Source organism: Sminthopsis crassicaudata, chromosome 3 (genome assembly GCF_048593235.1).
Source record: "Sminthopsis crassicaudata isolate SCR6 chromosome 3, ASM4859323v1, whole genome shotgun sequence".
NCBI classification, from domain to species: domain Eukaryota; kingdom Metazoa; phylum Chordata; class Mammalia; order Dasyuromorphia; family Dasyuridae; genus Sminthopsis; species Sminthopsis crassicaudata.
In genome coordinates this window covers 222790238-222803030 of record NC_133619.1, presented here as the reverse complement: position 1 = coordinate 222803030, position 12793 = coordinate 222790238, and the positions used below count along the sequence as shown (strand labels likewise).

General features: G+C 34.8%; 1 protein-coding gene across 7 annotated transcripts in view; it reads left to right on the top strand.

Annotated features, from left to right (window-relative positions):
• The window catches only part of SHROOM2 (shroom family member 2), a 217735-nt gene that overhangs the window by 125689 nt on the left and 79253 nt on the right, over positions 1 to 12793 (top strand). For 6 of the 7 annotated variants that reach the window (XM_074300031.1, XM_074300033.1, XM_074300034.1 and 3 more), the window contains exon 3: positions 8584 to 8706. In XM_074300031.1, the coding sequence (XP_074156132.1) occupies positions 8584 to 8706 (123 nt within the window). Of the gene's footprint in view, positions 1 to 7118; positions 7275 to 8583; positions 8707 to 12793 lie in introns of those variants that run through there. The other variant, XM_074300036.1, reaches the window with a different exon arrangement.

Here is a 12793-nt window from a genome sequence, read left to right as displayed (position 1 = left end):
GAACATGAATTAGGGAACGATAGATTGTGCAAGTTTGTAGTGCATAAGAAAGGAAAGAAACAAGAATGAGTAAAGATGAGAAAAGGGTTTAGAGCTCATATCTGATGGCCTTGGCCTTTTAAAAATTGAGACAAAGTCATCTTGAGAATGAGGGATTTAGAAATTTTTTTTTTTTTTTTTTTCCTGAGGCTGGGGTTAAGTGACTTGCCCAGGATCACAGCTAGGAAGTGTTAAGTGTCTGAGATCAGATTTGAACTCGGGTCCTCCTGAATTCAGGGCTAGTGCTCTATCCACTGGGCCACCTAGCTGCCCCCGATTTAGAAAATCTTGATAAGCCCCTTTCCCCTTCCCCCCCCCCCCAAAAAAAAAAAAGGTTTAGGGCAACCACTAGGAGACATTTGAATAAGTTAATAAAAAATTAATACCATGAATCTCCTATGGGTCTGTGTGAGATCAGATATTATCATCAGGTACCTAAGATGGAAACATATACTCATATCTAAAAGATATGTTAGGTGTCATTTGATACAAATTTCTCATTTTACAGATAAAGAAATTAAGTTTCTTCTGCCCCTCCTCCCAAATCTCATGAAGTTTGTCCAAGATGATACAATTAGGCAATTGTAGGACCAGGTCTAAAATCAGGTTACCTGACTTTCAATAATGTATTTTTTGCGTGCCACCATACTATTTCATTTGATGATTTCAAACAAATAATATGATAATCATCTCATTTATAATTTCACACACAAAAAAATCTAGTTTGCAGATAGATCATTTGTGAAATTAAATCCAATTGAATGAGGCTTCTATTCAAAGCAGGAAAGAATAATTTTCAATTCTGAAATGGGTTCCATTTGTAATTCTGTTAGTAAAGGGAATCATTTTTTGGCTTAAGATAGATATCTTTGATTAGAGAAAGCAGTAAATAACTACAATTTTGATACGGTTTGATTAAGCATTTTTATAAATTATTGTATTTACATTCAACATTTCATGAAAACTTATTATTTACTGACATTCATTTAAGTAATATTTGTTAAAAACCCTATAATATTAAAGAACATTGTCCTAGATTCCTTAGGGAGGTGTGAGAAATAACTCCATTGGACTTGGTGGAGGGATGAATTTAGGTCTTTAATTACACAAGTGTAGAATTAGGTAAAATAGGCACATTTGGAATCAATATATATGTCTTTTTATACCAAATAGCAAGGCGTTCCTCCGATTCCCCAATGATTGAATATCATAGTCACAGTCTAGAGGGACTCACCTCAGAATCACCTCAGATGTGTGTGAAATTCCATATTTCATTACATCATTTCATCTTCCTTTGGCTTTGACTAGTTCAGTCCTTCCCCTGAGTCCCTATTGGCTGAATGCTAAAAAGGTTTCATACTATCTGAAGAGTTTAATTCTCACAGTGAGTCTCCACTTTTAATTACATCATTACTCTCCCCCCTTCCACCCACCTCCTAATTACACCTTCCCTTCCACTTGTGAGTAAATCCTCACCTTTGATTTTCCCTCCATTTGCCTCCATTTCTAAGGTTTCAGTTCCATTTTTCTGATTTTAGTTTCATAACTCTTTGGAAACTAAACCTTCATTCAATTCTCACAGGAGGCACAAAAATTAAAGGAAACAAGGTACTTGCATTTGGGAAGTGATATGATCTAATGATATGATGAAAATGTTCAATTGAATTACAAATAAATATTTGCAGTTGATACTAGAAATTTAAACCAAATAAAATTAATTTGCTCATTAGAAGAATAATGGTAAAGGTTTAAAAATTAAATTCCTAGATTTAATCCCCACATTCTGACATTTAGAACCTGTCATTTAAGTAGAAATTGATTTTCCAGTTTATTAATTAATAACCTCTTTTGCTGCCTTTATACTAGTAATTTTAGTTTCATCCAGGGCCATCTCCAGTTGTCCCGATCTGTATCTTGCCACTGAACCCACATGGCTCTGGAGAGAAAGTGAGGCAAGTGACCTTGCACAGCCCACCCTCCCTTAAATCCAATTCACTTGTATATCATGGCATCTCCCTGATGTCATGGTCCTCTTAATTTCAGTAGCATTTTCATTGTAATATTGGAGTATATTTTCATATTCCTATGCATAAACAATTCACATGAAATTTTTTGTCTTAGGATAGCAGGATTATTTACAGACAAGTAAGTTTTTATTCTAATTCCAAATTTGCTTTCCTGCCATTAAAGAAACAATTTGCAGTCAATTCATTCCTTTTTCCTCTTAAGAAAATAGTTTGCATTTTGTTCTAAATCTTCCAGAATATTCTCTTAGCAGAATAATAAAAATTACTGTTTTACTCTATTTTTTTAGATTTAGTTCCTACTATTTTATGAATAGACTACCAAAATCTGTATGCCTTGGGCAATACTACTTGGAAAGATTTGCTTGTCAAGTAAGAAATATCTAAAGATCCCTTTTCTCTCTTTAAGTCTTGATTCCCTCTGGCAGGACCAGAACTTTTTTTTTTTTTTTTTTTTTTAATTTTTTAAAATTTTTTCCTACTAGATGTATTTGCAGCTCATCATCATTTTTCAAGACCTGATGCAGCTAGGTTCAAAAACTTTTTTCCTAGTGACCTTATTAGAACAAAGGAAAATTAGAATAAAGGGCTAAGGTTCCTGCTGGGGGTAAGATATAATCGGAGAATTGAAGACTGACATTTTAAATTGCTTTAAACAACAAAAAACAACCAATGATTAATCTCAGTGCTACTTTTTAGGATTTGGGTTTCTTTCTTTTTTTTCCCCTGTCTTCAGCCTGATTTCTTTTTTCCTTTTTAAAAATAGTAGCTTTTTAATTTTTTTAAATATATGCAAAGGTAGTTATCAACATTCACCCTTGTAAAACCTTGTATAACATATTTTTCTCCCTCCTTTCCCCTCTTCCCCCTCTCCTAGACAGCAACTAATCCAATAGAGGTTAAATGTGCAATTCTTCTAAACACATTTTCATATTTATCATGCTGCACAAGAAAAATCAGATCAAGTTTAATTCTCATTTTTAAATTTCAATAGTCTGTTTTTCCAGTCACATGCAAAGATGGTCTTAAACATTCACCCCTCTAAAACCCCGTACTCTAAATTCTTCTCCCTCTTCCCCCTTCCCCCCCAAGACAGCAAGCAATCCAAAATAGATTAAACATGTGCAGCTTTTCCAAACATATTTCAATGCTGCACAGACAAAATCAGATCAAAACATGTAACTGTCTTATTTAAAAGAAGAAAGCTTTATTGATATCTTTTGTTTTTATGCTAGTCGTTTCAGGCTATATCTATCCCTGTCTGGAGAAGTTTACCTTATAACTGAAGAAAAAGAATTAATCAAACTCAATAGGTTATAGGATCTCAAGTCTTGGATTCAGAATTGGAAGGGAGCTTAGAACTCATTGAGACCTTACTTTACATATAAGGAAACAGACCTAGATCATACAACTAGTAAAGCATCTGAGGGTGGGACTTGAATTTAGTTCTTTCTGATTGCAAGTCCTGCTTTAAATCCTCTATGTAATGCTGCCTTTAAAAAAAAAAAAAAAAAAGGAAATTTATAGAATCTTGTCTCTTATTTAGTTATTGTATCTTTGGGATCTAGATTTCCTTCTTTTGAGATTTTGAGGTTAAGGAGTTATGGGGGGGAAATGACCTCACCATCTGAGCAATTACATGACCCCACAATCCCGTCATTTCCAAGTAAGGAAGTGGAAGCCCACAGAAATGTTTGTAAGTAAATCAGATTAGTCTGACCTGATGTGACCTGCTCTTGAAGAAACTAGATGAATAATAATTGTTCAGATTAGGGATTACATAGATCATCTGAGGCCATTTGGTCCAATCCTCTTAATTTTACAAATGAGAAAACTGAAACTCAATGGGAATAAGTATGACTTGGCCAAGGCCAGCCAAGTATTTGAACCTAAGCCCTCTGATAATAATGGATAATGGTGAAAAATAATATATAGTTATTTGAATCTTATTTTGCTTTTTTATTTTTTAAGAAAAAGGTTCTTCTCCCCCTTTCTCATATATTTGTTATCTATCCATTCTGAGTTATTGCTTATGTCCTTTTTCTATACTTTGTATTTATCCCATTCTCTGCTTATAGATGCTTTTGACATTATGCACCTCAGAAAGAGTCATTTTTAGAAATTCCCTACAAGGCAATACATGGGGCCCAGAAATAATACAATATTAGGCCAATGCATGAAGTAGATCTGATATATTCCTTTTCCAGCTATGTATTCTAAAAACAAATGTAATATTCTTTTTTTTTTTTTAATGACATTCTAGTTATTAAACTAGTAGGAATAATAGAGAGTAAAAAAAAAATCACTTTTATGCCTATATATGGGGAAGCTAGGTAGCAAGGATGGAGTGCTGAGTTAGGAATCGCTAAGTTCAAGTCCAGCCTCAGACACAAACTGTGTGATCCTGGGCAAGTTCACAACCTGTCTGCCTCAGTTTCCTCATCTGTACAATGAACAGGAGAAGGAAATGGCAGACCTCTCCAGTATCCATGCCAAGAAAACCCCAAATGGGGTCTTGAAGGGTTGGGTACAACTATTAACATTGAATGCATTTGGAGAGGAAGTGGTCATGACCTTCTTAAGCCAGAGCATGTCCACAACAGGACATGCAGTATTGTGAGGAGACTGGAGACCATCTCATAAGAATAGTTATTGAAGCAATTGGGAATGTTTAGGCTTGAGAAAGAAATACCTGTTTTCAGATTGGTCATCTGTGAGAGAAGTTAGACCTTGGTGGCAGCCTGGTGAAGCGGAAAGAACACTAGATATGAATTCAAAGGTCCTGGCTTTCAGGACATTCCTCTGGTACTAAAATGTCTAATTTTAGGTAAATTATTTAATCTTTTCGGCCACAGTTTCCTTAGCTGTAAAATGAAGGGTTTAGGACAGTGGTTTCTGAGACTCTTTCCTTCTAGATGAGCTATGGTCCTGTGCATGGTCCTAGCAGATAAAATTATAAGTTATTTTGGTATTAGTATGAGGAAATTTGGTCTTCTAGTTTAGAGCTGAGCCTGGAATGAGCTGGATTGGGATCTTAGAGTTTCCTCTTCACTGGAGAGCTTTGGACAGAGATTACATGCCTTATCAATGACATTTGAACCAGATGGTTCCTGAACTCCCTTTCAAAGGTACCTTTGATTTTCTAACTTATTGATCTTCACTTCATATCATGCTAAATGATCTCTTGCCAGAATTTAAAATTCAAAGACCAGTAGAGAAACATATATCTAAAATATCATCATCAAGACTGTTAATTAAGTGCTGAACAAAGACCATGTGAGTGAGGCCTTCCTTGGACATGATGGGAAATTTTTATACTAGTGCCATCTTCTGCCTTTAGCTTAAATTTTATCATAGGTAGGTAAGCTGTATGCCATTAACATTATGAACTTCTAGAATCATATGAATAGCAGAGAGAGGTTTATTTCTGACATGTTCCTGTTTTATTTTAATGTCTATGTTCAACAGACGTTTTTGTGATTCCCAAAATTTTGACCAACCCTGAAATCTACTTTCCCAGTGATGTTGTATTTTCTATTTTTCATAAAGCACCACACAGACAAGTTGTGCTCTAAAGAGAACAAGTAAATCTGGTATTCTCTGGAACTCCTTTAGGACATGATATATTCCATTTTTAGTATTCATGTCACAGATGTTATTTGCTCTGTGAAAGGCCAAAACTTAAATTCCAAAATCAGTAAATCTCACATGATTTTACTTTGGATTTATTGTAAGGGGAGACGTGTTTTATCTTTTTTTTTTTTTTTTTGTACTCCTAGAACTTTACTGTTGCTAGTCTAAGATTCAGCATCCAAGGCTTTTTGTTTGTTTTGATAAATGTTGAGGGTTGATAGAAGCACATAAAAATACGTGGTAGGAAGGAACCAATTTAATCCAACCAATACATGAATTCTGTCAAGATACCACTCACTCCTCCAACAGTGTATTAAAACTCTCAGAGAGCTCTAGATGTTAGAGATTTTTTTTCATATATTAACCTGAAATCTGTCTCCTAATTTCTTCAGTCCTTTTATCTGGCATACTGAGATCAAGCAAAAGAAGTTAATGAAAATAACTTTAGCTTTGTATTCAGAGGATTTGGATTCAAATCCCACCCTTAATGCTTCCTACCTGTATGACCTGAAGAAAGAAGGGATGAGAATAGAGTACCTCCAAGGTCCCCAGATCCATGATGTTACAATGTGTCTCCCATAGAACAAGTTTTCATGTATTTGAAGACTGCACTTATCCTCTCTCCATCCAAAAATTATTTAAAAAAAAAATAAGTTTGCTGCTTCTTCAACTTTCACTTTAGAACTTTAGTCCTTATGTCACTAAACAATGGTAGCCTTGTTTAGTATTTTAAGAGTTTTTATCAAGCCAGATGGGTGATGGGATTTGATGTAACATAAAATGTTATTAAGGAGTAGAAAAATGTAAAATGTGTGTGATTCCCATAGGGAAGATCATATTTCAGTCAATACATCTGTTGTAAAATTTATTAATAGGGATCATGGTTTTTGAGGTGAATGCAGAAATACTAAATGACTGTTCTCAGGTATCAATTTTGATCTTTGTACTTTTGAGCATTGTGGGCTTTTTTTTTTTTTTTTTAAGGTTCCTAAATTTATGACATTCGAAGGGTAGCACTTACAAAATGAATCTAACATTTTAGAAGAGGAAAGTTTTCATTAAAAACAAACAAACAAAACAACCCTCTAAATATTTTCAGTGACATCTTTTAAATGATATAGTCATTTCTAAAAATAGATGTGTAGTAATTTTAAAGGCATTTTTTGAGAAGATTAGCAAAAGAAAGGAGAAAATGGTATCTGGGTAGGTTTTTTGTTCATTTTAAAAATAAGGGTTTAGGGCTATTATTATTGGGGGGGGCTATTTCCAAGAAGAAGGGGAACTCTGCAAAGGGGAGCGTAGTCCATCTGTGACCATTCCTGTCTTGTAGCATGTAGCATTTGTACCCCTTTCATTCCAAGAATACTCTTGACAAAGCCTCATTGACCAAAATGTGAGGTTTTTTTTCCTAGTCATTTTTACCTCAAATTCCAACTCAGTTTAGTTTATTTCCCTCATTGGTTGGCTGCTTAGGAAGATGAAAGAGGTGGTGGATATTATAGCAGAGAAAATGCCATCTGAAAATGACATTGATGTGGCCAGAAACTTTCTTATGAAGATTTTGAGAAGCTCTATGAGGTACAGTATTTTTTTTTCCCCCTTCTATGTGTTATATCCATAACATCCATAGTGTTGATGGATTTGTTCATTTACTCCAATCTATTGAAAATAATTATGAAAGCTATTCCATGTCCCTTCACCTTTTCCTTCCTTTCATCTAGATGTTCTAATTTGCTAATTTAGTAATCCATACTGTGCTTGCTTTTTAATCTTTTTCTACGTGTGTCACAGTTAGCCTACTTGACATCCTTCAGAAATTAAAAGGATAATTTGTTTTCCATAACTTATTTACTAAGATAAAGTTTAACTCTTTGTCTTGGCCAGGCAAGGCTTCTACAAGATTGATTTGTCCACAGGGAGAAGTGCAAAAATGTGATCACTTTCCAGAGTGCAGTTGCTGCAGGCTATTCATTAAATTGCTTAATTACTTAGAAAATTTTAGAATAATGCTCAGTTGAAGAACATGAAAATGGAACAAGTCAAACATAATGCGTTCTTGTGGTCAGAACCTCTCCATCCTTGGGTTATAAATATCTTACTTTTTGTGGCTACAGTATTACCAGGAATTTTCTATATGGAATATTCAACATTGGCTTAATTCTTTTAGACAAAATTCTCTGGGCACAAACATGAGATGATTCTGTTGAATGGAAGTCAAATTAAGTGAGGAAATGATTTTAATCATTCTATACTTTTTCGCAAAGCTTTGTTTTCTGTTTTATTATTCTCAGAACTTAAGTAAAAGGATTCAACAACAGATATTCATTCATTCATTCAAAAGCTATACATTGAGAAACTGGAAAACACTGTGGGAAATACAAAATAAATTAAGACATGGTTTCTTCTTTAAAGCACTTTTTGCAAATGACATTTTGGAATTGCCTCTCAAAGATTCTTTTTTGTAGGTATTAAAGAAAATAAATCTTTTTTAACTAGTTGTCTAAAGTATAGGTTGAAATATAAATTATGTAACTGGGTTGTCTATATAACCAAGCCTAGCTCCTATCCCTGGGAAAAGCATAAGAATACCCACAAAGTTGTCCCAAAGAAGATTTGCTTTTCAGTAAGTACTGAAAAAAATCAGCTAAATTCATGTCTTAAGGATTTAAATGATGAAATGAATTCATGATGAAATAAAGTTGAAAAAATTTAATATTTTAAGAATAAGTATCTTGTCATTCAGATATTTTTTGAAGTGCTTGAGTGATTTGTAAATTAGTGAAATTGATTATTAGCTTTTGAACTTGTCCAGAACATGTTATTTTAAGACTAGTTTAATCGAACCACATTAGATTTTTGTTTCAAAATGTTGCCTATTCTTTTCCAGGAGGAATGATGTAGGCTGTAGGCCTCATTCTTGGCATGCCACCAAATTCACAGAGAGCCATCCTGAGGCCATTTCCTCTCAGTCCAATGTCTGTACTTCTTGGCACTCTCGGTACCATGCAAGGTAAAGTACTACCCCTCCCCCCTGTTATGTGTGTGTAATTTATATTATATAATTTCATATATATAATATATATTATTTACACGTATAATTTTTCCATGTTGATAAATATTTGATAGTAGTAATAAACTAAATATCAGCTATTTCTCATTTTAAAATAATTTTGCTAAGATATTTAACATGACGAACTATAAGTTTAGTTATATAGTAAGTCAAAAAGTCTTTATGTTGTTCAGGAAGTTTGATTATTTTAAGACATTCAAAAATTTTTTTATATTAGCTTTCTTTTTCTTAAGCAAAATAAGTTAGGAATACTGGTAGAATTATCCTTTTAAGACTTTTAGGATTGCTGACCTTGTATTAACCAACCTGATTGTTCCATATATCCCTAGAGGAATGTTGATCTTCCAAGTTAGAGGCTCTTGCAAAGGAGCACTATTGACAAAGTTAAGGAAAATCCTATCTAACAAGATAAACAGTATTGTTCATCTATAAAAGTTATATAGGAAGCCAATCACAGATTAAGCAGTTTACTTAGGCAGCATAGCATTAGAACAAAAGTGCCTTGGTACAGTAGAAAGAGCATAGCCTCTGGAATCAGAGAAATAGGATTCAAGTCCTGGCTCCATCACTTACTACCTGTGTAATTGGACAATTCCTTCCTGCTTCCTGGCCTCAATTTCTGTATCTGTAAAATGAGAATAGTTGAACTAGATGACTTCTATTGTCCTTTTTAAGCTTTAAATCTATGATATCTATTGAATATTATTACAGATAATTCAAGGTATGGCAATAAATTTATTATGCTTTACCCTAGGAAGATACACGTCCATGCTAGGCTTTGGAATCTTTTCCCTGAATTCAACAACTTTTTTTTTTTTTTTTCTGTCCAGGTGATATATTCTGGTAGCAATATTGCTTTCCTCTAGGCTTTCCCTCCTCTGCAAGAATCCTTTTTGTTGTTGTGACTTTTTTTTTTTAATTTTAATGTAAACATTAGAAATCTATTTATTTATTTGTTTATTTTTGGCATTTTCTTTCCTTTTTAAATTTTGAGTTCCAGATTCTTCCCTTTCCCCCTCACCCTACCTCCTGAAAAAGGAAACAGATATATCAATTACGTATGTGAAATCATGCAAAACATATTTCCTTAATATCTACATTGCAAATCAAAGCAAAAATAAAAAGAAAGCAAGAAAATTATTCTTTAATTTGCATTCAGAGATCATCAGTTTTTTTTCTGCAGGTGGATAGTATTTTTTCATCATGAGTCTTTTGGAGTCTTGGATCATTTTATTGATCAGAGCAGCCAAATCTTTTATTGTTGATCATCATTACAACATTGCTGTCACTATGCATCATGGTATTCTAGGTTTTACTTCATTCTGCATCAATTCAATATAGTTCTTCCTGTGTTTTTCAGAAATTATCTTCCTCACCATTTCTTATAGCCCAGTAATTCTCCATCACAATAATATGCCACAACTTGTTCAGCCATATCCCAGTTGAACGTCCCCAATTTTAAACTTCAGCTAAAGCATAGTAGATTCAGCTGTAGCCCTTTATTATAACTCTGAAGGTGTCTTTTTGTTTCAAGTACATCACTTGTATGTAGCATATTCTTGGATCTGGTTAATAGTCTATTCTGCATTCTGCTTCGGTTTTATGAATTAGCTCATCCCATTCCTAAATACAATTATGATTACCTTTTTCTTCTCTTTTCCTTCTTTTTATTTGATTCCTCCTCAAAAGTCTATTTTGCTTCTAATCTCTACTTCCCTTTAGGGCAACTAGAGTCAGGAAAATCTGGATTCAAATCCAGTCTCTGATACTTAAGCTATGTCACCATTGGCAAGTCACTTGACTCCAATTTGTAATGAATCGTTTCACTCATTTGTAAAAATGGGAACACATTGGAGAAGGAAATGGCAAACCACTCTAGTATCTTTGCCAAGAAACCTCTTGGACAAATTTGACTGAATGGACATAATTGAATGACTGAATAATAATGCTGACTTCTTTAATCTGCCCACCCTTCCTTTCTTTAGCTCCTCTTATTTCCATATTGGATACTGAGAGAGAGAGAGAGAGAGAGAGAGAGAGAGAGAGAGAGAGAGAGAGAGAGAGAGAGAGAGAGAGAGAGTGTGTGTGTGTGTGTGTGTGTGTGTGTGTGTGTGTGTGTGTGTGTGTGTTATGTTCTCTTTGAACCAATTCTGATGAGAATGAAGTTCAAATATTTCCTGCCACCCCTACATTTCCCCCTCTACTATAAAAACTCTTTCTTGCCCTCTTCTTTCATGCCTCTTCACTCCATGAATCCTTCTTTCTCACCCCTATCTCTCTCTGTCTCTCTCATAACTCTTTCTAGTATTCTTGCTGACTTTGCATTCAATTGGCCTTTTTCTGTGAGCCTTTGCTCTTCCCTAATGCTATATAGTAGCCTTTTCTAGTTAGATCCTTTTTTTGTTGTTGTATGTTCATTTTCCCAGTCCCTTTCTTTACTTGAACTTTGTTAAAATTGGACTTAGAGTGGGGAGGCACTGTGACAGGCCTCAGTCTTTTTCCTGCCACTGTTTTTGTTCTTGGGGTCTGCAAGTTTTTGTGGTTTCTAAAGTGTTATCTTAGAACAGGTGTGGTCACTGCTCTCCTGAGCTCCACCCAGGATGGGTCTCCGCTGCGTTCTTCTTGGCCCAAAACTTTGCCCAGGTCCCCTTTTCTCTTGCAGCCCTCCTATTGGCTCTGAAACTGTGATCAGGGCCTCTCTCCCTTGTGACTGGCCACAAACACTTCTCTCTATCCTGGAACTGCAATCCATAACTTCTTATGGGCATCAGAATTGCCAAACTGCCATCCCCACTACTGTCAAAGTCGTCCATCCCCACTACTGTCTCTGGATTGAGAGTTCCTGAATTTGTGACTGTTGTTTGTTGGGCCAATACAACCCATGGTGCTCCTGCCATGCTTTTGGCCTGGGCCCATTTGGTGTTATAAGACTCTTTTGTGGAGCTCCTAAGTTGTCCTTGGTTGGATAAATGTCTCCTTTGATCTTTTGTTGGTTCTCTCATTCCAAAAATTGGATTTAAGGCATTATTTTAAATGTTTTTTGAAAGGGGATGTTGCATGAATCAATTGGTTCCTGGTCTGTATTTTACCATCTTGACTCCCTATTTAAAATATAACTCTACTACAGGCCCAATCCATTTTTTTGATCTTCTTTTTCTTGAATGAGGTTCCTATGGTCCAAGCTTGGGTCCTATCCTAACAGTTTCAAACCATAAAATCACTTTTGAAGTCAGTTTTGCCTCATTGCCTTAGGAATCATGGTTTACCTTCTTTAACACATGTTTTATAGATCCGTAGATACACATCTGAAGAAATGAGTTTTGCTGCTGATTCCTTATCCAGATTTTTATTTCCTATGAATTTATGGGCCTTCTTTTTTCTAGTCTTTCTCCGTCATATTTATTTTTTAAAGTATCGTGCTTACTGTGTATACTTTGACCATTTCCCCCCTCCTTTTCTTTTTCTCAGATACAGATGTATTTGATTGTACATATTTTACATTCTTATCATCCTTAGCTAGGTAATTCTTTTCTTGTCCAAGAGTCCATCATTCCAAGAAGCTGTAATCCAGAAATTCAGACTCTCAGATATAGTCATTCATTTTCCAAATAAGACCTTTTTCTTTTGAAGTCCTTGCTTTGAGTTAGCAGTGGAGAATATAGTGCTGCCTGAGCTTCTGAACTTTTCCAGTTTATTACCCAAGATTTCATAATTATGGGTAATGTTTTGGCAGCAGCATCTTTTGTATAAAGTGCAAAGGAGTCATGAATTTTGACAAGGGTTTGGAGGTTCTTTGTAATATTCCTGATGTATGCTGTCCTATTTATTATTAAGGCTGACTCCAACCCTTTGCAAAGAGTCATACACAACCCCTCCTTCTGATTCTTACTGGATGCTATCGTAGTTGGTAGCACTTGCTAATTCACATCATTTATTCCTTGGTACACCAGCTGTTACTACTTTTTATAAGATTTTATAACCTTTCTCTGTTCTGTAGCCTCAAGTGTTCTATGATTTTTTTTTTATA